The following is a 24,987-nucleotide window of genomic DNA, read 5'->3' as shown; positions in this document are numbered from 1 at the left end:
TCATTTCCCTTGAATTTTGTTTTGAGATTTTCCATTTGGCTTAAAAGGTTTTAATTCCACTATCTGTCATCACACGTGTGAATCACAGAGGCAGGGTGAGGTTCTGTAAATGTTGTTAGATTTCTAGTAATCAAACTCTGCTTAACATTCCAGAGTAAGGAATTAGCAGAGTTATTCATATCAAATACATTTAAAAGAAATCAAAATCAGGCTAGCTACTGAATAAGGTAATTAAATTTAGGGGGGAGAAAGATTATCATTAGCTTTTACAAAACTTCCCCTCTTTGCGTCCTTTTCCCCCCATTTCCCTATCCAACTCAAAATCAACTCAGTGCCATCAGGTCGATGCTAACTCATAGCGACACCATAGGACAGGGGAGAACTGCTGAACGTGAGTTTCAGAGACTCTTTGTGGGAGTTGAAAGCCCTGTCTTTATCTAGCAAAGTGGCTAGTGGCTTCGAACTGCTGGCCTTGTGGTGCTCTAAATGTGTCAACTTACCTCCTCTTCTCAAGAATAAGCTCGGAGAGGAGCACGTTGAAGGCAAACATTAAATGGAAGGGCAGAGATTCTGCATTTGAGAGCCCATGTGAGGATGATGCTAATCAACTTCAAAACGGGGTGAAATGCTGACTTCTGAACTAGACCACTGCCATGGGGAGAAGGGCAGGGTATCAAGGAGTTGATCACTAGTCCCTGGTAGACCAGGGAAACAGCTAGAGCGGCACTTCTCAACCTGTGCTTCAAGACCCCCTTGGGGAATCAAACGACCCTTTCACAGCGGTTGCCCAATTCATAACTGTAGCAAAACTATAGTTATGAAGTAACAATGAAAATAATTTTATGGTTGAGGGGTCACCACAACATGAGGAACTGTATGAAAAGGTCACAGCATTAGGAAGGTTGAGAACCACTGATCTAGAGGTGGCTATGGATGTGGGAGAAAGAGGGAAGGTCCAGGGTGACTAAAGCCAAGAGGATCGGTGTGTGTGTGTGTGTGTGTGTGGTGTGTTGCAAGATTTTAATCAGTGGATGAAATCAATGCTCTAGACTCTGCTCCATTTCTGCTCCCAGGAAGGGTTGCACTTCTGCAGGGGAGTCAAGCATCTGCTTCCTTAGAGACCAGAGAGCACCTGCACTTGGTGCACGAGCAATACAGAGAAACTGGTGAGATGGTAGCAGCTTTGCTTTATGCTGGCCCTCTGCCCTTTGCCTGGAGCTACTGTCCCCACGGCTACCCACAGGAAGTCATTCAACCATGCAGAGAATGGGCATCCTGAATGGGCACAGGGGAAAGTCCTTAAGAATTTAAATAGTAAACTTCACAAATAGTCACAGCAGCAGTTCAGGTTTTCGTGAATTATTTAACTCCAGTTTCTAGGTAGAGCATGTCTATAAAATACTTAAAATTTTTTTCTTAAAAAACTGATAATAAGAACAATAATAATCATAACCCTTGTTAGGGTCTATGCATTATTTAATAAATGAAGAAGGACCCTGAGTTTGTAACATAATTCATATGTATATCACATATGTATATTCATATATCTATATGTAAATATAAAGATACATACACGTGTGTGTATACATGGATTGATGATTTAAGGGAGGGAAATAACAGCAGAGGAGATACCTTTTGGGGTGGGAGGGAACAGAATCATGGCATGGAAGGGGGTAACTTTACCCACTGTTACAGAGAATGAGACAAGGGTAAAAAGTGTAAGCACGTGCGACTTGGATGGTGGACTAAATGTAGGGAAGGTGTGGGAATTTTCTGCTCAATGACGTCTCAGTTGAACCCATGGGCTGAGAGCACACGAGTAGCTGCACAGATGTGTGTACGTAGGGTGGTCGTCAGAACAAGGCAAGGAATTTAAGGCAGATATTTTGAAGTCTGGGAGGGTGGACCTCCGTGGGAAATTTCGTCAGGCAGTGCGAAGTGATCCTCTGAGGTTGGTGATAAGGCACTTCATGTGAAACCAATTAGCACAGTAAGGGGACCATACAAAAGTGAATAAGACATACTTCCTGCTGTTAACAAGTTCACAAATTATTAAGGGAGGTAGATGAAAAGAAATTCTTGCACCTATGTGCTGCTCCATATTTGCTCAGTGATTGAGTGCAGGAATGCAAAGAGGTCGTGATTTTGGAGGGGATGAGGGTTGGATCATTGGTAGATGATTTAGCTTTCAGCAGAAGGATGGTGCAGGCGGATTCGGTGGGGAGGTGTGATTGGTGAAAGAAAACAGGTTGCAAGAAAAGAAGGTTCCAGGAGACACGTGTCTCAGAAAGTCAAAGAGAAGGTCTGGTGAGAGCAGAGGGATTTGCGATCTGGATGGTAAGGAGGTTTTTCTATAGCAAAATTTGTATAGCAAAAAATTCAGAGGAACAATAGTTTGGGGTGATGACAAGATCTAACACGTATCCATAAGTAGATATGATGTGAAAGGTTTTGGAATGGAAGAGACCAAAGATGGTTTGTCCACAGACATAAAGAATGAAACTTGACAGCCTGATGTTTGTCTTGAGCTGAAAACAAACCAAGCAACAACCTAAACGAAAACCAAACTCAATGCCTTCCAGTCGATTCTGATTCCAAACCATATTCTCCCATGGATCTTCAGCTTTCAGTGGAACGTAAACTCCAGGATAGCAGTGCCCCTATCTATTTCGTTCACTGAATGTAGTTCTTAAAACAGTGTCTGACTCATAGTAGGCATTCAGTAAGTATTTTTTGACTGAATACGGAGTGGCCTGAGTTGATCCAGGGAGGGGAATTCTTTCATTATATACACATACATATACAAAGGGGCTTCAAATATTCACGGGAAAATAGAATAGAAAGATAATAAATAATTTGTTGACAACGCACAACAAATTAAAAAAATGCTAAGTCGAGACCAAAAGAAATGATGGGAAATACCCAGAGGCCAAAAATGAAAAATGGTGTAAAAACTAAAGCTGCTCTTGGAAATGAGGTACTTTTTATTGACCCCAGGGCGTGAGACTGGGGGTGGTGTTCTTAGGTCTCCACAGTATCATATATAAAGTTCCAGGAAGTAGAAACCCAGGTCTCAAGATGCCAAGCCAAATAAAACTTAGAAGAGATGCCCATCTAGGAATGGCAACCAAGCAACAAACTTCCCACTAGCCAGAGAGGCAGCAAGGAGGCTTGCTCTTTCTCTGGGACTCAATGGTGGAATGGAAAAAAAAACAACCCCAAATTAACAGAACTGAAACCCAGACCTGGACCAGGAGCCAGAATTGGGTCTTAATTTTACTGCTTGGATGGGACAGAGAATTCAAGGTGAGAAATCAACATAAAAATGGATCTAGGATCACTGAGACTCTAGGAGTCCAACCCACTACCTTCAAGTCCACGCAGAACCACCCCTCTGGGATTCTGAGGCTAAAACTCTTTTTTTTAATTTTATTTTATTTATTTTAATCGTTTTATTAAGGACTCATACAACTCTTATCACAAGCCATACACACATCAATTGTGTAAAGCATATTTGTGCATTCATTACGCTCATCATTCTCAAAACATTTGCTTTCCACTTAAGTGCCTGGCATTAGCTCCTCATTTTCCCCCTACCTCCCCGCTCCCCACTCCTCATGAACCTTTGATAATTTATAAATTATTATTTTGTCATATCTTGCCCTGTCCAACGTCTCTCTTCACCCACTTTTCTGTTGTCTGTCCCCCAGGGAAGAGGTCACATGTAGATCCTGGTAATCGGTCCCCCCTTTCCAACCCACTCTCCCTCTATGCTCCCAGTATAGCCACTCACACCACTGGTCCTGAAAGGATCATCCATCCTGGATTCCCTGTGTTTCCAGTTCATATCTGTACCAGTGTACACCCTCTGGTCTAGCCAGACTTGTAAGGTAGAATTCGGATCATGATTGGTGGGGGGGGGGCATTTAGGAAATAGAGGAGAGTTGTATTTTTCATCATTGCTACATCACACCCTGTCTGGCTCGTCTCCTCCCCGAGACCCCTCTGCAAGGGGATCTCCAGTGGCCTACAAATGGGCCCAGGGTCTCTACTCAACACCCCCTCCCCCACCCATTCACTATGGTAAGATTATGGGAATTGAAAGCCCCATCGTTCTCCCACTGAGTGGTTTTGAACTGTTGACCTTGTAGATTGCGGCTCAATTTGTAACTACTACCCTACCAGGGCTTCTTCTAGGAGTCTAGAAGAAGTAAAAAGAAAACTTCTTATACAGAAATGTTCCTATCAAGGGCATAAGGTATAGAAACCCACGTCTTCAGTGTGACCAACTCTGCTGAAGATAAACTCACAATAAACAAATAGTAAATCACACACACAAAATAAACTGGAAGGAAAGTGAGCAGATATAAAAAATGAGGGTTAAAATGTTCAAGAGTAGTAAATAGTAAAACGATCGGAATGAAACTATAAAGCTTAAGATTGGTTAAAACAATTTTTAAAAGATTCATAAACCATAATAAAAATACAAGACAGTGTGGAAAAAACAAACAGGTAGATTTGAAAGAGCAATAAACATATTTTTTTCTAAAAGTAAAAACATGGTAACTCAAAAGAAAGTTTATAACATTTAGATTTTATAGCAGATTAGGCACAGATTAAAAAATTTGGAAGAAAATGTAAGGAATTAGGATATAATGTAGTGCTGAGAGTTATTTATGTAAAAACGTAAAAGTATACTTTGAGACATAGAAGGTGGAATAAGAAGGTTCAGTATCTGTACAATAAGAATATCACAGAAGAATAACAAAAATAGTAATAAAGTAGTATTTATTAAGTGGTTCCTATGTCTGGGCATTTGTTCTCTATTATTGCATTAAATCTTCGCAATAACGGAATGAGGTGTATACTGTGATTACTCTATTGTATAATAAAAGAAACTGAGTTGGATGTCAAACAGAAAACAAAGGCAATATCCTAGGAGATTATGGATGATAGCTGCAGAATTGAAGAACAAAATTGAGATGGGATGCATTTAGCAAATACTGATCAGATTAGCTACTAGGATAAGAAAAACATGTTTTCCCCTTATAAACAGGGGAAATATCCTTGAGATTCAAGGTTGCCAGTGCTGAGAGCAGGCAGAGCCATTTTCAGATGCTAAGCCCTAAGCTGCTAACTGGCCACGGCGATGCAGAGGGAAAAGAATAAAGTTACACTTGTGACCCTCACAGTTCTTCCATTGTGGGACCATGAGCAGCTTCATCCTAAACAGGTCATCAGGGAGGGGCTGTCTTTCAGGCTCAGGTTTAATTGACAATGATGCTCGATTGTCTTACGAAGCTAAGCAAGATACACAAGCAAGTCATGCTTCATGAAACCATCCGTCCTTTGGCCCAATCCCATCACCGTTGGCTCTCTCTTTTCTGAAATAGTGTGTCAAACAAGGCGCAGTGCATGCTTTAACTTACAGACGTTGGGGGGCATCAGTGGTTTATGCTAGACTACTAACCTAAAGGTTCCCAGTTGTTGCAGAAGAAAACACCTTACCACCCCATGTTGTTGCAGAAGAAAGGGGTGGTAAGGTGTTTTCCTAAAGATTATGGCCAGGAAAACCCCATGGAACAGTTAGCTTTTGGTGCTGCATGGTTTTGCCGCAAGTCAGAGTTGACTCAGCAGAAAAGAAAGAATTTGGCATTTGGGGGTGTGCTTGAATAACAAAGAGCAACCGAGCGCCACGTGCCATGGCAGCGATATCTCCAACCGACCCACGGAATGCACAGCCCCACACCTTCACCACCGCCTGTGCGCCCTCTCTTTCCTTCACATAGAGCAGAATAAACTTCCGTCCACACACGACACTGCCATTGTACACTGGACAGTTAAGGTCGCAGCTTTCTCTGGGTTAGATGGGTGGTGATAACCTCAATCGAAGAGGATTTCTTCCCTGATGACAGGCTTTCACAGAACATCATCATTCTCCCCATAGGACTGACTGCACCAATACACTCTCCCATCCGATGAAATTAAGGGGAGAGGGATTGTACAATGTCTGCTCCCCTCTAAGGAGAGGTCATGAAATCAATCAAGGCCATTGCCTCTCTCACCAGAAGCTTTCCTGCTCTGAGTGTCCCCTGCTGCCAGGAGCCAGAATTTACTGGATGCCAGTGGATTGCACTGGGGCCACCAGTTACTGTACCTTGCATGGAAAAACAGATAAGTTCTTTGGAGCCCTATAGATATTTGACTTCTTCTTCACCATTGGCTGCCTGAGATACCACATGCCACAGAGGGAAAGTCCACGTGCTGCCAGCTGTGGAATGCTGCATTAATCCAGTCGGAGCAGGAAAGGGATTGAGAAACCATCAGGGACAATTGTCTCTGTCAGGGCCCTTCAACCATTTTATGAAAAGTTTCTATCAGTCATCTGTTTTCCTCCTCTCCTGCACTCTGCCCATTGTTTAACTGAAAAACGCCTTTTTTTCAGGGTACAGTGCCCTCTCTCTATAAAGCTGGTCTGAAGCATGTACGACTTTGTAAGCACAAGAGCCTTTGTTTGGGAAGAGCCACCAATTAAACAAGTTCTTATTTCAAGAGCCCAAGATTCATGCCTCGTGAATAGGAGATTTCCCCAAAGAAAGCCGCCTAATCTTTAAGAGGCTCCGCAAAGGACATACCGGCGGAGTAGCCACGAACATGCCTAAGTACACTGCTCCTTAATAGTTAATTATCTTGAGCGGTGAGTGCTGTGAAATCTGAAATTTCAGACGTGATAGCGCAGATTGGTTTCTGTCCACGCCGATTTACGAGTGGCAGCATACCACTCACAAGGGGGATCACGTCTATTGTTCTGTGTACAATTCATTAAATTATCCCGAGGCGGAGGAAGCAGCCGTCAGGGAGTCAAGGTTCTGAGGAGAAAAGTGCCATCAGCTATAATTGCTGATGGAGTGTTTGGTCAAGTAGCTCTTTTTGATACCAACATAACAATGTTTGGACGTGACTGGTGTTTGATAGATTTGAAATTATATTATGGAAGCGTTTGTTCTCTTAGATGGTTTTGCCTCAAATAGATGTCTTTAAATACATGAAGAAAAATAATACGCCCCACTGCAACCCAGGCGGAAGGAATACCCTCTACTGGCTCATTCCTCCTTAATGATAAAGAAGCATCTCAAGGCACCGGCGCATATTTTCTGCAGGTTTCTCTGGGATTTTTGGTCAATGACTTCTTTTGAGGGGAGACACCAAAGTATCATGTCAGAGACACCTTAAACTGTGTCAACTTAACCAGGTGCAGTTGATCGGCATTTAAGGCCGATATGAGGACTGCTTTTCACCAATCAAGTGGCTCTTCCCATATGCCCATATAATGTGAGTTGAATTCACCTACATGTCCAAATTGTCCACCGGGGCTGTTAATCATTCGACGTACACACGACGATAGGGCAAATACTTTCAAGCATATTTTGGACGACATCATCTCTTTGTATTACTTACCGACCCGATTCCAGTTTGAAGAATTCTCACCCCAGAGGTTTCTTCAAGTTTGCCTTTGCCGTCGACTGTTGGGGGGAGGAGGGTAGAAAGGAAGCACAGGTGTCAGCTGGGCAAATTCCATAACTGTCAAGACACACTTAAGCATTTTCTTCTATTAAAAGGTTCTACGACATCTCTACTTGTACAGCCTAATTTGACAATAATGTCATGGGGCAAAAACCATGGAGTGAGGAGGAGAATCGAAGTCTGAGGCTCGAATTTTCCCTGAGGAAGCTGATTCAGCTCGGGCAAGTCACTGGATACCTTCAACGTCATCTACCCATATATGCAATACTAACGAATCTCAGAATTACAACAATGAAAACTCGACAAGAGATTGTGTGTAGACATGCTTTGCAAACTGTAAATTCTTTCTTTAAGGTGACATAATGGCTGTGGCTTCTACGATTATTTGGTGATATATCTCGTTAACCAGTATTATTTATAAGTAAAAAGACTCATTGGGGAAAAAAAGACTCATCGGTAAGGAACGTTTCCTGTAAGTATTCATTTCATCGGTGCTTTAAACTATTTTATCCCTTCTTCTTCATCCCCCTACAAGAAACAGCCTATAGGAATCATCCTACTGTATTCCTGGCTTAGAATAAGGCAGATTTCCAGAAAATGAAGTACACTCCATATCTTACCCAAAGAAACAAGCTCTGGAAACAATTAGCAGATGCAAATGCAAACTCAGTAATCCTCATGCTAACACTGAAAACCCACCTGCCCCCACTTCATCCAGGGGAAGCTTTATCACAATGCAATTGACCTTGGCTTATGTTTCTGTTGAAGCAGTCTTTTGGATAAAGGTTCTCTCACTTTGGAAATGAAAACCAGAAAAAAATAGGATTTTGTTGCAAACACTATGAATGAAAAGTGCACTGCAATTGTGATTAATGTATAATGAGATAGTGAGAAAATAGCAATTACTTTCACCTCTTATTGTAATACACCTACGTTAATCTTGGGTAATGAAATTATATATTTTAGAATGATATAAATGAGATCTTGCTATAGCCTGCCTTTCCCACCTCTAGAGCCTTTTCATTGTTTTATAGAAAGTTTTTCCTTTGGAACAAATGAATGTTATTTTTCACATATCCACTGCAGGGAAAGAACCAGGCAGACATAAAACTGGGTTAAAGCAAAGGTATTTTCAGATACTTTAAGGCTGGGGGCGGGAATGGGGAGTGATGGCACAAATGTAAACCCTGAATGGCAAGAGAATATATTCTTTTAGGATAGAGCATAAAGCAATCAATTTTAATGTTCTCTCACTAACAAAGGGAGAATTTTACTGAATGGCAAGGTACTTTTGGGGGATAATAGTTAGTGAACCCTTTTAAATCGGCTTAGGAACACAAAGCACATAAAAATGGAATTTTAAAAAGTACATTTATTTCTGTAGAGAAGTAACAGATTTCAAGCTCAGGAATGGGGGGAAAAATCAGTCTGACCAATACTAATGTAGACTATTCTAATTAGGGCTTGGCAAACTTTTCCTGCAAAGGGCCAGATAGTAAATATTTCAGGCTTTGTAAGCCAAACAGTTTCTGTGGCAGGTATATCAGATGTCATGACCATGGAAAAGTACCCATAAGTAACAAGTGATTGGCTATGTTTGTGTCCCAATAAAACTTTATTTACAAAAACAGAAGGGACTAGATTTGACCTGCAAACTCTAGCTTTCCAGACACTACTCTGATCCACACTCTTCACCGTGACCCAGAAAACTCTTCAGAAGTCAGTCTAAAAGGGCCATGCTTTGCCCTCGTTTTTTCGTGGCTCCATCTACCTGCAGGATGAAATTCAGACTCCTGAACAGTTTCAAAGGCCTTCAAACGGTGATTTCAGAAAACCCGTAAAGCCTTGTCAGCAAGCTAGATGTTGTTGAGTTGACCCCAACTCGTGATGACCCCGTGTGTGTGTGTGTGTGTGTGTGTGTGTGTGTGTCAGTGCAGTTTTTAATGGCAACATTTTCAGAAGTAGAGCTCCAGGCTCTTGGGTAGTTAAAGTTTATTGTGCCAACCTGGCCGATAAACACATGTGGGGTTAATTGAAGGGCGGAGAGGTAAGTGGCTCGGTGAGCCTTGCCTTTCTAGTTCTCAGGTCTCTTGCCTCCTAATGGCCGGACCAGGGTGCAGCTGCCTTAGTCAGTTCTCTGCTTCAGCTGGCAAGGCTCACTTCCTGTAAGACATCCCCAAGGAGAAGCCACATGGACCTATCCTGATGCAGCCCTGGGTGCTGGAGCAGCCGTGTGGAGACCCCTGCCAGCACTGAGATGCTTACACATTCACTGACTCAGCTTTCTCCTGCAGTTGGCGTCATTGCGTGTGTTTTGTAAGATGGAGGAGGACTTTGTGGATTGATGTTGGACATATGGGTTAATGTTGTACTTGTGTGCAGCACTGGGTTGGGATGTTTGCTTGATGAGCACTTAACCTTTATATAAAACTCTCTCTATTTTACATGAGTTTCTGTGGATTTGTTTCCCTAAAGTACCCAGACTAACACAGATGAAGATAATCTCAAGGGCACCCCAAACCAAACTCTCTGGCATTTAGTTGATTCTAACTCCCAGGGACCTTCTATGAGGCTTCAGACACAGTAAGTCACTACTGGGACAGCCTCATCTTCATCCTGTGGGGCAGCTGGTGGGAATGAGCCAGCGACCCTGTGCTTAGCAACCCAATGCCCACCCCATATGAGAACATCAATGATAGTAAAATCAGCCAGAAAGGATGATTTTGTGAACTCAGCCTTTGCTTTCAATAACGGTAAGTGTATATAATTTAATTTAAAATCATCTACATTTAATAACTGGCTCACAACATTCCAAAAAATGTGAAAATCAGCTCTAGCAAGCAGGTACAAATTGGCACTGATACACTCCTAAAAATAATGCGTTTATATCCAACATTTAGGTCTTAGTCTATTATATTTCCTTGACTCTAAAATGCATATATCCCCCATATTTTTATCACATTTGAAGTCAGACGTCTTAGGCTCTGTACTGAGTGTAAACGTGGTTATTATTCTTACCAGCCTATCTGAAAAACCATATCCTTCCATGTAACGGACCTTTAAGGACGGAATCTGAATCCTGGCTTCTATATAGATAGTGTGTATTGGCACTTTTCCAAAGGATCATGAACGCACCAGCATCAACACTTCTAGAATGAGTGCCAGCTGCGTGGAACAGCCATTCTTCTGCACTCTTCTGAGAACTGCTGCATCATCCACACCCTGGATGGCCTAGGGTTACAGTGCCAGAAAAATCACAGTGGTCGCATTGGACAGTGATGCAGGAGAGTTGGACTCCGAATGTGTAAATGTCTTTGGAACTCTCTAATCTGTTTACAACGTGTTACAATGTTCTTTTGATGCATGCACAAGAGTGATTTTTGATAAATGAATTTATCAAAGTTAATTCTGTAAACTGAACATAATCTAAAGATGTTAGGAGCATCATGATATGATTTAACTTACAAGACTCTTACTTTCAGAGTGATACATAAAATAAAATAATGGCCCCAAACATATCTGTCTCTCAAGATGATCGTGAGCTCCTTAAGGGCAGTGTGGCCCCTAATTCTTCTTTGTTTTTCCAGGGTCCAAGACAATGCTTTGATGTTTAGTAAATGGCTGAATTGTTCTTTTCATGAATTAATGCAGACCCCAGCAGTCCTAACCAACATGTCTCTATGTGTCTACTTGAAGGGTCTTTAAAAATTAGTTTAGGTCCTGGGTGGCCCAAGCAGTTTGTTGCAGCCTTTACTAACCTAAAGCTTGGCAGTTCAACTGAACCCACTGGCATTGCAAACGAAAGGTCTCATGAACTGTTTATGTAACGACTCTAGCCAAGAAAGCTCTAGAAGGATGAAGTAATTCTACTCTGGCACATGGGGTCACCATGAGTTACTAATGATTCCATGACAACAGGGTGGATTTTAGTCAACTCTGATTATTCTCAACTGAAGCAAACCACTTGGACCATGCAAACTGGGATTCTTTGCAAACCACTAAGGGCATTTTAATCAGTACAAGAAACTAGCTCACCCTTACCAGACCAATTCAAGACTAAATTGCGTGTTAAAATCAAAACAATGAAGTCAATAATAAACACAATATCGTTTTTTGCCTGACCATTATTCAAGTCTTGCTACATGCCAAGCACTCAAGACCGCACTACTCACCCATCACCTTGTTGCTGTGTTCAATCAGATCTCAGTAGAAACGGGTCCCACTTAGCCTGCCAGGCTGCGATCTTTGTGAGAGCAGACGATCGCATTAGCCAGTCTTTTATCCCAATGGCTGTGTGATGGGCTTCAACTCCAGACCTTTTGCTTAACCACCAAACAGTTAACCATTGTACCACCAGGTCTTTTCACTTAGCTCATCTTAATCTTTAAAATGATTGTGCTCTCTGAGTACGCTTATCTTCATTTTAGAAAAAGGAAAACTGCGACTTGCACTTACAGGACAATTAGACGTGGGTCTATCACTCTCTGACTCGGGGATGGTAAGCGTTGTGCTTGCTATGTTTCTGTCATTACGATCTAGGACGATGATGAGCAACACATCTGGGCTGACCCTCTGCTCAGGGTCTCCATTTCCTGATAAGTGTGTTTAGTTGGGAAATGGCGGATTTTGAGCTTCGTGATCTAATGGGTATGTGTGGAAGGAAAATGAAGATGACCTGAGTGAGTTTGTCACTGAGACCATGTTGCAAACCTACTGAAGCACTCTGGGTCTGCTGTTAGGCACCATCACGTCTGCTTCCAGTGGAGTACAATAAATACTGCCTGGTCCTGAGACAGCCTCCCAATTGTTATTTTTTTTATTGTTTTAAGGCAAGGAAAAGGGTTCTTCTAAATACTTTATTGTTTTTAAAAATCTTACAGCCATTCCAGTTATTTTAGCTTGCTCTATAAAATTTAGAATAATCTTGTTAGTATCTACAAAGATTTTCACCTGGATTGGTACCCATTGTGGCAGCCACTATACCAATCTGTCCCGTGGAAGTCTTCATTTTTATTGCTGCCCTCATTTTCACAGGACCAAAGTAAATGAAAGAATGTAACCCCATCCTTGCTTCCAAGGAGCATTTTGGCTGTACTTCTTACAAGTAGATTTTATTTATTCTTTTGGCAGTCCATAGTACTGCCAATAGTTTTTGCCAGCACTATAACTCAAATACATTGATTCTTCTTTGGTTTTCCTTATTCAACATCCAACTTTCACATGCATATGAGACGATTAAAATGACTTGAGCCAGATTCCCCTTAGTCCTCAAAGTGACATCTTTACAGTTCAACATTTTAAAGGGGTCTTGTGCAACAGATTTACCCAATGCAAAGCATAGTTTGACCTCTTGACTGATGCTTCCATGGGCATTGGTGTGGCTCCAAGCAAGAGGAAATTCTTGACTACATCCCTCTTTTCTCTGTTTATCATGATGCTGCCTATTGGTCCAGTAGTGAAGACTTTGGTTTTGTTTACATTGAGTTGTAACCCATACTGAAGGCTACAAGCCTTGATCTTCATGAGCAAGTGCTTCAAGTCCTTCTCATTGAGAGCAAGGAAAGTGGTTAATAAGCCTCCCTTCAAGCTGATGCTGTGTTCTTCTTCATATTGTTCAGCTTCTCAGAATATTTGCTCAGCATACAGACTGAGTAAGTCTGGTGAAAGGATACAACCCCGATGCACACCTTTTCTGATTTTAAACGATGTCATCTTCCCTAGTTCCTACAGCCTATCTGAAGCACTCTAGGGAGAATATGTTTGTTTGTTTTTAAAGAGAGGGGCAGGGTGCTTAGAGCAGTGGTTTAAAGACAAATCTTCCAGAAAGCTCTGAACAGACACGGGGCAAATCAGGATGGAGGCATTTCCTCATTGGTGAGTCTGGAGAGTATGTGCGACCTAATCAAACCACCCTAATCAGCCTAATCAAACTCTCCCAGTTTTGCTTAAGGCAGCTGGGACTGAGCCTTTAATTCCATTTTTTCCCAAGTGTAATGAAGAACTCTATAAAACTGAACAAACGGCTATGCTGCCAGCCCAGACCCAGGTTTTTTTCTGGAACATCGCTGTGGTCCACTGCTGGGTGAGTGCTTCTTGTCTGGTTTGCACAACATTCACTTGGGCCCATTCCCAAATACAGGTACACTATGCTTATTGTCAGACCTGACTGCATAAGCCTTTTATTTGTAAAAGAAAGCGGCTCTCCTTTTGCTTTTTATTTGCCCCATAATAGTTTGAAAGATGCCAGGATGGGGGACCAGCAGAGTTCTGAGGGCACACTGCAATCCCCAATGTGCCCTCCTCTTCTTGTCCTCTTCCTTCCCCTCCTCTGATCTTCATGGCATCTTTTCATGTTCTGTCGGTGCTTAACCTCCTTGGCCTGCACCCAGACATATGCAAAGTCTCGATCTAACTGCTAGCATCACCCCTGCCCAGCCCTGCTGTGCCTCTTGGGCTTTGCCAGGCAGGCTCTTATAGAATTTATGGAGACTTAACTGCAGATTGTACAGTGACTGCCTATATATCATATGGTGTTCACACAATGTCCAAATCTTATTTCAGAAATGACCCTGGACATTAAGTGAGGCATACCTCTACTCTACTACCCGGCAGTGATTTCTCATTCTTGATATGCCTGCCCCTTTAACAAGGGAAGCAACATGATTGTTGGTCATTAACCATTTGTTTCTACTTCTTAGAATAACATTCATTTTATATCTTAGCTGCTACTTCTGACCCTTTGCAAAGAGAAAGTGTCCAGTGTTTTCTTTTTTGTAATAGACACACAATATTTTCCACTTTCTGCTTTAAAGTTCTTTGTAAAACAGCAAGAGATTTCCCCTTACAGTAGAGATGGAGTATCATTGACTTCTGGGCCTTTGAAGACCACTGAATAGGAAATCCCAGAGGCGGGCTCTACTAATCTACATTCAAACAAACAAACACACAAAATCTGGCTTTCATCTCTCACGGCCAGCTAGTTTTTATCATTAGCAGGATTCAGGTATAGCTAATTGAGAGAAGTATGCTTCCATTTTTCATTCCTTCCACTTTTCTTTTCACTCACTCACTCGCTCGCTCACTCATTCACCAATGGCAGGCACTGTGTATGTGAATGAAGCTGCAGGCTCTTGCCCTCACTGAGCTGACAATCTAATGGGAGCAGGATGGAAACAACTGCTCTGATACTGCTGTGAAGATGAAAAGAAGCAAGTGATTGGATGTTAAGCGACTGAAGTGCTATGCAACCAGGATGAGGGGTGACTGGATGCATATGGCATTCCAGATGTAATCTGGCTAACATCTATGGAGGTATCTATGGAGGCATAACTATGGAGGTCTAATCGTCTCTCTTAATTTGGATTGTTCTCTCCGCAAGAGCAATGGATCACATTGAATGGAAGAATGGAATAGGTGTAATGGAATAAACTGCTATCCATCATGTGTGAAGTAGCGGCATCTTAATCTCCAGCTATCCTTTAACCAAATTCACTTGCAATTTCTGATTCATCCATAGATCCTATAGAAATCCTTAGATTCTATAGCTTCTTTATCTAGAATGCAGGATGTCAATTTCTTCATTTCATTCAAATAACCAAAACCAAAATGAGCGAGAGTGAGAGAGAGAAATCGGATAAACCCAGGAACTGGCATAAGTTGGACTAGCATCTCTCTTTCTGACCTATACATTCATGTTCATTAACCACGGTTGCTCAACAAGTGACAAATGCAGTTAACTATAATACATCATTCAGTCCATAGGTCTTCATCTTTTCTATAAAAATAGCACAAGCAGGCAAACATCATGATTAGGTTAAGTTGTGTCATAACGATGGTCTTCCCTTATGAACCTTCATCACCATGTAAAAGGAAATAAACATAATTCGCCTAATGGCTTCCTAGCGAACCACACCGGTTCCTGGTGCTCACCACTTCAGTCCTAAGCCTTACACACCACCTGCTAAGGACTCGCTCCAGGAGGTCTGCAGGCCTTAACACCAAGCTCACTCCTCCTGTGCTGTAAGTCCCAGAGGCTAGTTCCTTTGTAATCTTACGAGCAAAACGGCACACTGACGAGGTCCCAGGGCGATGGAAATTCTCAGAAGAGAAAGAACACAGATTCCCAGGTCCCCTTATTTTCCAGTTCTTTCCCTGAGAAATCTCTTTGGAGCCCCATCACCTGCACCCCCATCACATCTGTATGTTCCTTTGGCATTCTGGATAATGCAATATATGTGGGACTTAAACTGATTTAGAGTGGCTTTGTGCCCTTTTGTGACCTTCTTGTCAATCTCAGCTTCACTTCCTTTTAAACAAAGCCTGTTCTATTTTTGTTTTGCACTTCTACATTTCTCATGGGTGGAAATAACAAGACAGAGGGAAGCCATGGCTCTTTTTGCATCTTTACCACCATATGCAAATGCTGTACCCTTAATCCTAGGCTACACACCCCTTCTGGTGATTTTACTCTTCTTTGTTTGAATGAAAATATTTCTAGAGGAAAAACCATGCTTTTTTCTGTCGTGTAAGTCTCAGTCCATTGTAAATGTCCTTCCCAACAAGATTATAACCTTAATTCTTAAGAATAATTCCTCAGGCAGTTCTCTAAGTAATGACGATGATACGGGTTTCTTTTTCAATATGTTGTGTTTAATACAATTATTTGGAACATACAAATACTATACTCTAACTGCATATTTTGTATCACTCATTCACTCATCTTCTGACATTGAGTCAATTCCAATGCACAGCCACCCTCTGAGATAGAGTACAATTGCCCCCATGGTTTCCGAGACCGTAAATCTTAATGGAACAGAAAACCATATCGTTCTCCCATAGAGAGGTTGGTGGGTTTGAACTGCCGATCTTCAGCTTAGCGGTCTAATGCCCAACCCACAAGTTACCAGGACTCCTTCTATTCCTTGCATAGACCTATCATATTAAGTGTATCAGCTATTCAGACTTTTATAGGAACTTCTTACCTCGTGAGTCCCTAACTGTGAAATCAACCCTATTTTTCACTGGAAATAATATTCAAATGTAGGATAAATGCCTGACCATGCTTAGCATACTTTCAATCCCTTTTTTTGAACTCAACAATGACATTGCCATTCTTAAATAGTCTTTACTGAAGCATTTGAAAAGAAAGAAAGCCTTGCTTTAGCTATATACTCAGTTAAAATTATTTCAGTTCCAAGAGTTATTTTTTAAAGCTAAGTTTTGGATTTTCTGAATTGGCGCTTATGACAGAAGCCAACAGACCTCAAAGGGGAGCAGTACTAGGAGAAGCTGCTTTAATAAAGGCACCGAACAACATATAAAGCCCATTTTTATCTTCATGGGAGACAAAAAGGGTTTCCAAACACAAAAAAAGAAGTCCTTTAAAATTAAATTCACTACATGAAGGATATGCAAATTACCTGAAGAAGCGGAACCCTATAATGTTCTCAAAATTCTGCAATAGCCTATTTAATTAGTATTTTAATTTATCAGAATAATTCTTTGCACTTGACAATTTATGCAGTATTACATATAATTAAGCACGTAGCTACAGTGGAATAATTTTGCCTACTCTCTTTATACCCGTTATTTTAACCTGAAAGAATGTGGAGAAGTCTCTTCTGTGATCTAAATTACAATGGGGACAACTTAATGGCTCCGCTCTATTAGAAAGCAGGAGGAGAGGAGAGGAATAAGGCTGAGAGTGGAGATGGAGAGGCTGTCAGGGTACCTGGCCTGGAACCTGAGGGAAAGCGGATTCACTTCCTGGACAGCATCATTTATTTCCCTTAGTAAAGGTTACACGCTAGGTTCTGGCAGTGCTAAAGCAACTGCTGCTGGCTCTGGGGGCTAGAGACCAATCTGCCTATCGAGTTCCACTGCATGGAAAGCACGGGGTTACCAGGAGCGGGAGGAGAGAGGAGATGCCAGGGGAAGTCACCGCCTTGGGGACACACAGCTTGTGTTATGGGTGATGAAAACATTTGGAAACAAGTAAAGGTGATGGTTAAACAACATGATGAACACAATGTCACAGCGTTGAACGTGTGAAGAATGTTGAAATGGCACATGCTTTGTTCTGAATATATTTACCACAGTGAGTAAATATATAGACATATATGCTTAAAAGCTAAAACAATAGCAATTTCTTTCATGTGTCCATGTATTTATATCCAGCGACCTCTATGCAGATGAAAGACAGTAAATTATCTAGGTCATGTGTGCTATGGGACCTCTGCTTAGATCAGGTTTGACCAGCATTAAGGAGCAGGTTGGGAGATATAATAGAAGCTATACAACTAGGGTTCATCCTCATCCTACCTTGAATGAGATTGGTAGCTGAGGTAGTTTATTGTGCCAACCTGGCCGATAAACACATGTGGGATTAATTGAAGGGCAGAGGGATAAATGGCTAGGTGAGCCTTGCCTTTCTAGTTCTCAGGTCTCTTGCTTTGTGATGGTCAGACCAAGGTGCAGCTACCTTAGCCAGTTCCCTGCTTCAGCTGGCAAGGCTCACTTCCTGCAAGACATCCCTGAGGAGAAGCTGCATGGACCTACCCCGATGCAGCCCTGGGTGCTGGAGCAGCCGTGTGGGGAGACCCTGCCAGCGCTGAGATGCTTACACACTCACTGATTCAGCTTTCCTTCTGCAGTCGGCATCATAGTGTGTGTTTTGTGAGATGGAGGAGGACTTTGTGGATTGATGTCGGACATATGGGTTAATATTGGATTTGTGGGCTTGGGCAGCACTGGGTTGGGATGTTTTCTTGATGTGCACTTAAACCTTTATATAAAACTCTCTCTTTTACATGCCTTTCTGTGGATTTGTTTCTCTAAAGTACTCACACTAACACAGCAGCACAAGGAAGATTTGAAGATGGGCAGTGCTTTAGATTCAATGGCACCTCACAGCCACAGAAACCACAACCACAGGGTTCTAGGACTCTTGGACATACCCATTCAAAATCAAATAGCTTGTTGAGTAATCAGTCCTTAATTACAGAGCCAGAGACTCTACTTCAGCAAATATTTACTGAGCAGCTAAGTGGTGCCAAGTTAGAGCCATGCCTTCAGATAACAAAGCCCTTGTCCATTCCCTTCAAAATCTAGCAGCTAGAATGCCAGCTGATGGCGGAGGGTCACAGCTTGAGTCCTACGTGACTGGGTTGTCACGGCCTCAAGGCGGGGGACAAGGACATATTTCGAAGCCATTCCTCGGGGATGGAGGAGCGGGACAGCGGTCCGGAGGTGAAGAGGTGGCTGGGGGATGGAGCACCACATTGGGGGATCCCTGAACAAATGAAGGAAACAGAGGACCTGAAGGGACCCGAAGGATAGAAGGAAAAAGTGACACCAAGTTCTGGCCCGGACTTCCTTTTGGACATAATCTAGCTTATGCTTTACCAAAAGGTAGTATGTTGGGACTGTGACCTGGAAGAATAATTATTTTAGAAACTCATGTATTTTTACGTATTCATAACATCTCATTGTGAATCAGGTGAAGGCTTATAGAGTGGATCAGTTTCCCATTCAACAGCCATACCCATTTTGATGCATGCCATTGATTGCAATCCCGGCAGAGTACCATCACTTCTCTCGCTTCCTCCCTGTGGCTTTTATTGGCTTCTTCCTTTTTGGGGGACCTGGCTCTTGGTTCTTTTGCTCTCACACGGTTGATTATTCTCAGGTGTACATACCTCACTGATGTTCTTGCCCCCCTGGTGGGCCTGCCTATTATTTGGCTAAACATTAAGCCACGAGAGTGAGTTCATTTCCAGACCTGAAGGATGACTGGGGACCATTGTTGATTTTTGGTTTTTTCCCATTCTTCTTTATTCTACACAGGGGGTTGCACCTTGCCTGTGTTTGATTTCTGAATTCTTTCCCCATCTCTCTTTTCTCCTTCTTAGTTACTCATTTTGATATGAGTATTGGTGTAGAAAGACACCTCTGTGAAACAAGCAGTTTGCGAGGCACTGCTAGCCTGAAGTTGACGGCTGGCATCCCCCCATGGTTTTGAAGAAGAAAAGGCCCAGTCATCTGCTTCCATAAAACAGCAGCCAGGAAGACCCTACGGAGCGGAATTCTTCTGTGGAACACATGCGGTGGCCCTGGGTTGGGGTGGACTGGAAGGCAGCTGACAACACCACCGACGTTAGCCTCGAGGCTGGACATGGGCACATCCCATCCAGAGAACACCCTTGTTGTCTCCCTCCGGTGTGCAGGAAATCCCTTTCCTTCCAAAGAGAATCTTGGACCAGAACATGCTGTTCCTTTGGCAAATGAGATGACTGGGAGGGCAGGAAAGAGAACAGGAATTCTCTGGGTATTTGGCTAATAGCACTGGGACAGTCAGTGTTTACGTTTCAATGCCACTGCTGCACAAGTCACCCTGAATCCCCCGGGCTGGGCCCTCACCTTGTCAGCCTCACAGACGGGCTCTGGGGCCCAAGTGACAGCTTCTCTTTTCCCCAATCCCTCTGGGGGAAGCGGACAGAGAACACCACGGCACAGCGGTTTGTAATTCCTGTGACAGGCAATCTACATTTTCTTTTTCATAACTGATCTGATTTCACACTTTAGATGGTTTGGGATTTTAAACACAAAACAAAACAACATTGAAGTGACCTGTAAAACCCTCTGACTCCCGCTTTAAAATAGAGTGTGCTGGCTGCTTACATTCTACCAGACTGGGCGGGGAGCTGGCGGGTGCTTCAGAACACTGATTCAGAGGCAACTGGGCTGGTATCTCAAACCTGCCTCTTCCCTGTAGCCTCGTACTCCTATGTGACCTCAGGTGAATGATTTAGCCTCCCTCCACCTACAGTTTCTCATCTGTGAAATGGGTTTATTGTAAGACAGGGATGAGATTTTACTTGCTATTTAGCACCAATTGAACAGCAGAATCTCATTCTCCGTGGCCGCCCATGGTGACATTCACCATTTGACGCTGAATTCTTGAAACACTTGTTTCCCGTAGGCTTTCTGGACTCCATTCTTTCTCGGTTTTGCTTCTAATTCATTTGTCATTTGTAACATCAGTCACCCTCACTTGTAAATGTGGGAGTACCCACGACTCAGGCCTCAGAGGGCTGGTCTTTCCTATCCGCTGACTCTCAGTGCTCCATCAACTCCTTTTCCTTTATCCTGGAAAAAGGTGTGGTTCAGAGCTATATCCTTTCACCATATGGATTCAACCTCTACGCTGAACGCATAATCCGAGAAGCTAGACTACATGAAGCATCAAGACCGAAGGAAGACTTATGAACAAATTGCAACGTGCCGCTGGTACAACCTTGCTGCCTGAAAAAGAAGATGCCTTCAAGCACTGACCCAGGAAGGTTAACACTTCCGCCTGGATTTTATCTGAACATAAGGAAATGAAAAGTCCTCATAACTAGATTCCAAAATGGTATCATAAGAGTGAAGATCTTCAAGTTGTCAACCATTTCATCCGATGTGAACCAATAAGCAAGATCTCTGGAAGCAACAGTCAAGAAACCCAACGAGGCATTTATTGCACTTGGGCAAGTCTGCTGCCAAAGACTTCTTGCACCTTTTAAAATGCAAAACTATCACTTCGATGACAGAGAGGTCTGGCTCATGGCATGATCTCTTAATGAACTCACACGCGTGAGAAAACAGGACACTGAAAATGGAGAGAGAAGAGTTGACGCATTTGAACGGTATGGTGTTGGCAAAGAATACAAGACAGCATATACCAGAAACTGCCAGAACAAAGAAATCAAGGATCCAATCCTTACTTCGCTCCTTAGAAGCAAGCTGGTGAGACTTCCTTCTATTTACTTTGTCCAGGTCTCTGGAGTCCATGCTGACTCAGAGTGACCCTGTGGGTTTCTGAGACTGTAACTGTTTACAGGAGTAGAAAGCCCAGTCTTTCTCCCAAGGAGCTGCTGGTGGTCTCCAATTACTTTACCAATTGTTTGGTAAAGTAGGGTGGTGGTGAAATCAAAAGACATCCTCCATGAGAAGAGTTCAGAAAACAGGCACCACAATGGACGGAGACATATCAGGAAGCATTAAGGTGGCAGAGGATGGGTAATGTCCTGTTCTATTTTACAAAGGGCTGCCTAGACTTGGAGCTGACTCTATGACAAACTAAGAGCAGTAATAGCATGCTGGTTACGATTTCTTTTTTCTCTCAAGTCCAAGTCCATTCTCCTAAACTCTAGGCTACTAGTTCTAGCAATAGGCATCTCCATTTGGCTGTCAAACAAGGAGCTCAAACTGAATGTAGCCAAAATGAAGTTGCTCATTTCCCCCTACCTCTTCCAACCTGTCTCTCCCTGGTTTTCCCGAGCCTATGGGTAGCTTAGACCAAGAAAAGTTCCTAACTGTGGAAGTCACCTAATCTGGTATCAATTTGAGGATTAAGAGTGTAGGGATGGAGTCTAGCCTGTCAATGAGATCATAGCCAATGAGACCTCTGTGTGGGCATGGCCTTCTCCTGAGAATTCTGGGAAATCCTGAAATTCCTTTTTGGAGGCAGAAGACACTATTTCTCTCTCTCTCCCACACTCTGGGAGACATAGCAGCTGACAAGACACATGGACCCACCCTGATGCAGCCCTGGGTGCTGGAGAAGCCATGCAGAGATCCCTGCCAGTGCTGAGATGTTTCCAATGCCACTGGATCCAAAGACTTTCTACCCATTGGCCTGTGATCTTCTACATTCGGCGTCATTGCATATGTTTCGTGAGGACTTTATAGATTGCTGTTGGACATATGGGGTAATATCAGGCTTATGGACTTGATCTGGACTGGGCTGGGATGTTTTCTTAGTGTACAATTACCCTTCCTATAAAACTCTTTCTTATGACTCTTTCTTTGAGTCACATTTGTTATCACTCCACATTCAATTCTACTCATCAGTAACAACTTAGTGATACTCCCTTCAAACTATATTCAGGATCAGACCACTTTCCCCCAAACTACCACCCTTATGGAAGCCACCAAGTTTTCTTGTCCAGAAACTTGCAATCAAGAAACAAACAAAAACCAACAAAATCACTGCCATTGAATTGCTTCCAACTCCTAGCCACCCCATAGGGCAGGATAGAACTGCCTCCATGAATTTTTAAGTGTAACTCTTTTATTAGAAAGCCTCATCTTTCTCCTTTGGTTTAGAACTATTGAACTAGAGGTTAACCAACCCCATGCACCACTATGCCACCAGGGCTCCCAGGGAAACTTTAACAGCCTCTTCAAAACCACCCATTTCTATGGTGCACACCATTCAAGTCCGGGGGACAGGTTTCTCCACATCTTGGCATTCTGTTCCCTTGAAACACAATATAACTGCTTCCCTCTGCCATGGACATTTCCCTGCTACTTTGGAGTTGGGGGGTGGGGGTGGGGGGGGGGGGGGGGTGTACGATTTGAACAGCAGAAACATTTAAGTTGAAGAAAAGACAAAGTAATTAACTTGTCAAATGCTTCCTGGAAGATAGCAGGAACGCAAAGGATTCTTGCATAAAACAACATCATTTCCTAGCAATGCTGAATGTCCACTTTCTTTGCATTTCAATTCATGGTTCTAGAAGTTATTCATGAATTAGCCTGGTATTCACAGGAGCCATGCATGGAAGCAGAGAAATGCTTTGTAATATGAAACAAGTACTTTCAATTTTTTATATGTTTGTGTCTATAAACCATCTATGGTTCACCATATTAGCAAGTAGGTGAACAGTGAAGGTAGACTTGCACATAATTTAATTAAAATATTGACCACAATTTAATTAAAATTATAAAATGCTAGAATGAAAAGTTCAGGTTTATTTAAAATACCTTATTTTTAAAATAATTTGAGTGGTTATTTTTGCATATTTTAAAAGAAAATGTCTCTTTTGAAATTTAGAAGCATTGGAATTTTCAACTTTGTATGAACTTTTATTTTTATGGAAATAGTTTCATTTTTTGTATACTTTGTGTGCAATGCTAATTTGAATAATGGCTGTGTAAAGAATACAGGATTTATGAAAAAGTTAAAACAATATAATAGTAATTTTATCAAGACAAATAGAAGAATATAACACACACAATAATTTAGGACTTAAGTAGGTCTTTCATGGCCCTGCCAGCTCATTAAGTCAATACTTAAGTGTGCACAATAATAATTCAAACCCAAAGTCTTGTATAATTGGTTGACACTCAAACATAAAAGCTACAGATTTATTCATATTTAAATAATGTTGTTCACTATAGAAATATTGTTCAAGGTATGGAGGAATAATTTTTAACAGTTTATTAGCCTAATATAAACCTTAACTATTTAGAACTAGATCCATTTGTATGCTTGACTTGGGCCACTCAAATATGATAAATGCCTTTAATTAGGACAGTGGTCCATGTGTCCCTTTAAAAGGCAGGTCAGCTCACGATGTCCCTCCTCTGTCCAAATCCAGCACCCAGTGCTCCCGCCATCTCAGAGTTAGGTGTAAAGTCCCCGGCCACTTTGAAGGCCTCAGACAATGGGACTCTCTACCCCTTCTTTGATGCCTCCACTGCTTTGCTGTCCCTCTGCTCCAGCCACTCCGACTCCTTGCTATTCCTTGGACACTTGTGGGTCCCTCCAGCCTTTGCACTTGCAGTTTCCCTGATTTACCTGTAATGCACTTTTCCCAGATGTCTGCTCCATCCTCTCTCACTTCTTCCTTGTCCAGAGTCTCATCGCCCTTGACTACCTCTTCCACCTATCCTGCCCTGTTTCTCTCCTCCACAGTTATCACCATCTACTTATTTCTTTATTATGTTTTCCTCATTAGAGTCTAAGTACACACAAGGAGTGGACTTTGTTTGGTTTAGTGCTATCTCCCCAGTGTTTAGAACAGCACAGAGCACGAGCAAGGCTTTCATGAAATTGTTATTCAAGGAATGAATGTGACTTATAGAATGAGTGAATACATTTCTTCCCTAGTAGTAATGTATATCACGGCTATAACGACAACGATTACAGTACGAATGCCATCAGCAGTAGTCATGACACTGGTAGGAAGGGTGATAAGGGAGGAGGTGAGAGTGGCAGGGTTGGGAGTGGTGGGCTCGGAGGTGGAGGAGGGGTGATAGTGGGGAAGTCCCCAGCTCCTGTTTTCTAGCCAAAGTGGCAATCCCAAAGGGATCTCTGGGGAGAGCTTCTTTGAATCTCATAACTTCCTTTTTGATGTGGGGTACCACTCAATGAGCTCTGGTTTAAAATCACATCTAAATCAAACACATTCTTCTGCACAGCTAGATCAGGCTCCACAATTCCCACGTGGCAACTGCTTAACTTAATTGTTCGCATGCGACACAGACTGGTGCGTAACTGATGGTGTCAAAACACATGCCAAAAGAGTATGGGTGGGAGAGGACACACTTATTCTATCATTTTATCTGCCCAGCACTTAGGGCACATTCTGGTACTGTGTTGTAATCCCCAGCACTGTTACGACACAAAACACACAG

At 42.4% G+C, this 24,987-nt stretch overlaps 1 protein-coding gene across 1 annotated transcript in view; it reads right to left on the bottom strand.

The window, feature by feature from the left end:
* Window positions 1–24,987, bottom strand: part of PTPRN2 (protein tyrosine phosphatase receptor type N2) — a 1,475,949-nt gene that overhangs the window by 452,056 nt on the left and 998,906 nt on the right. The window contains exon 12 of the mRNA XM_045290142.1: window positions 7,459–7,523. Within this exon, the coding sequence (XP_045146077.1) occupies window positions 7,459–7,523 (65 nt within the window). The remainder of the gene's footprint in view (window positions 1–7,458; window positions 7,524–24,987) is intronic.

The sequence above is a fragment of the Echinops telfairi genome, unplaced genomic scaffold, assembly GCF_000313985.2.
Source record: "Echinops telfairi isolate 266 unplaced genomic scaffold, ASM31398v2 ScPeMD7_31;HRSCAF=116, whole genome shotgun sequence".
Classification (NCBI taxonomy): domain Eukaryota; kingdom Metazoa; phylum Chordata; class Mammalia; order Afrosoricida; family Tenrecidae; genus Echinops; species Echinops telfairi.
Note: the sequence above shows the minus strand (reverse complement) of the source record. Positions and strands in the feature narration are given on the sequence as shown.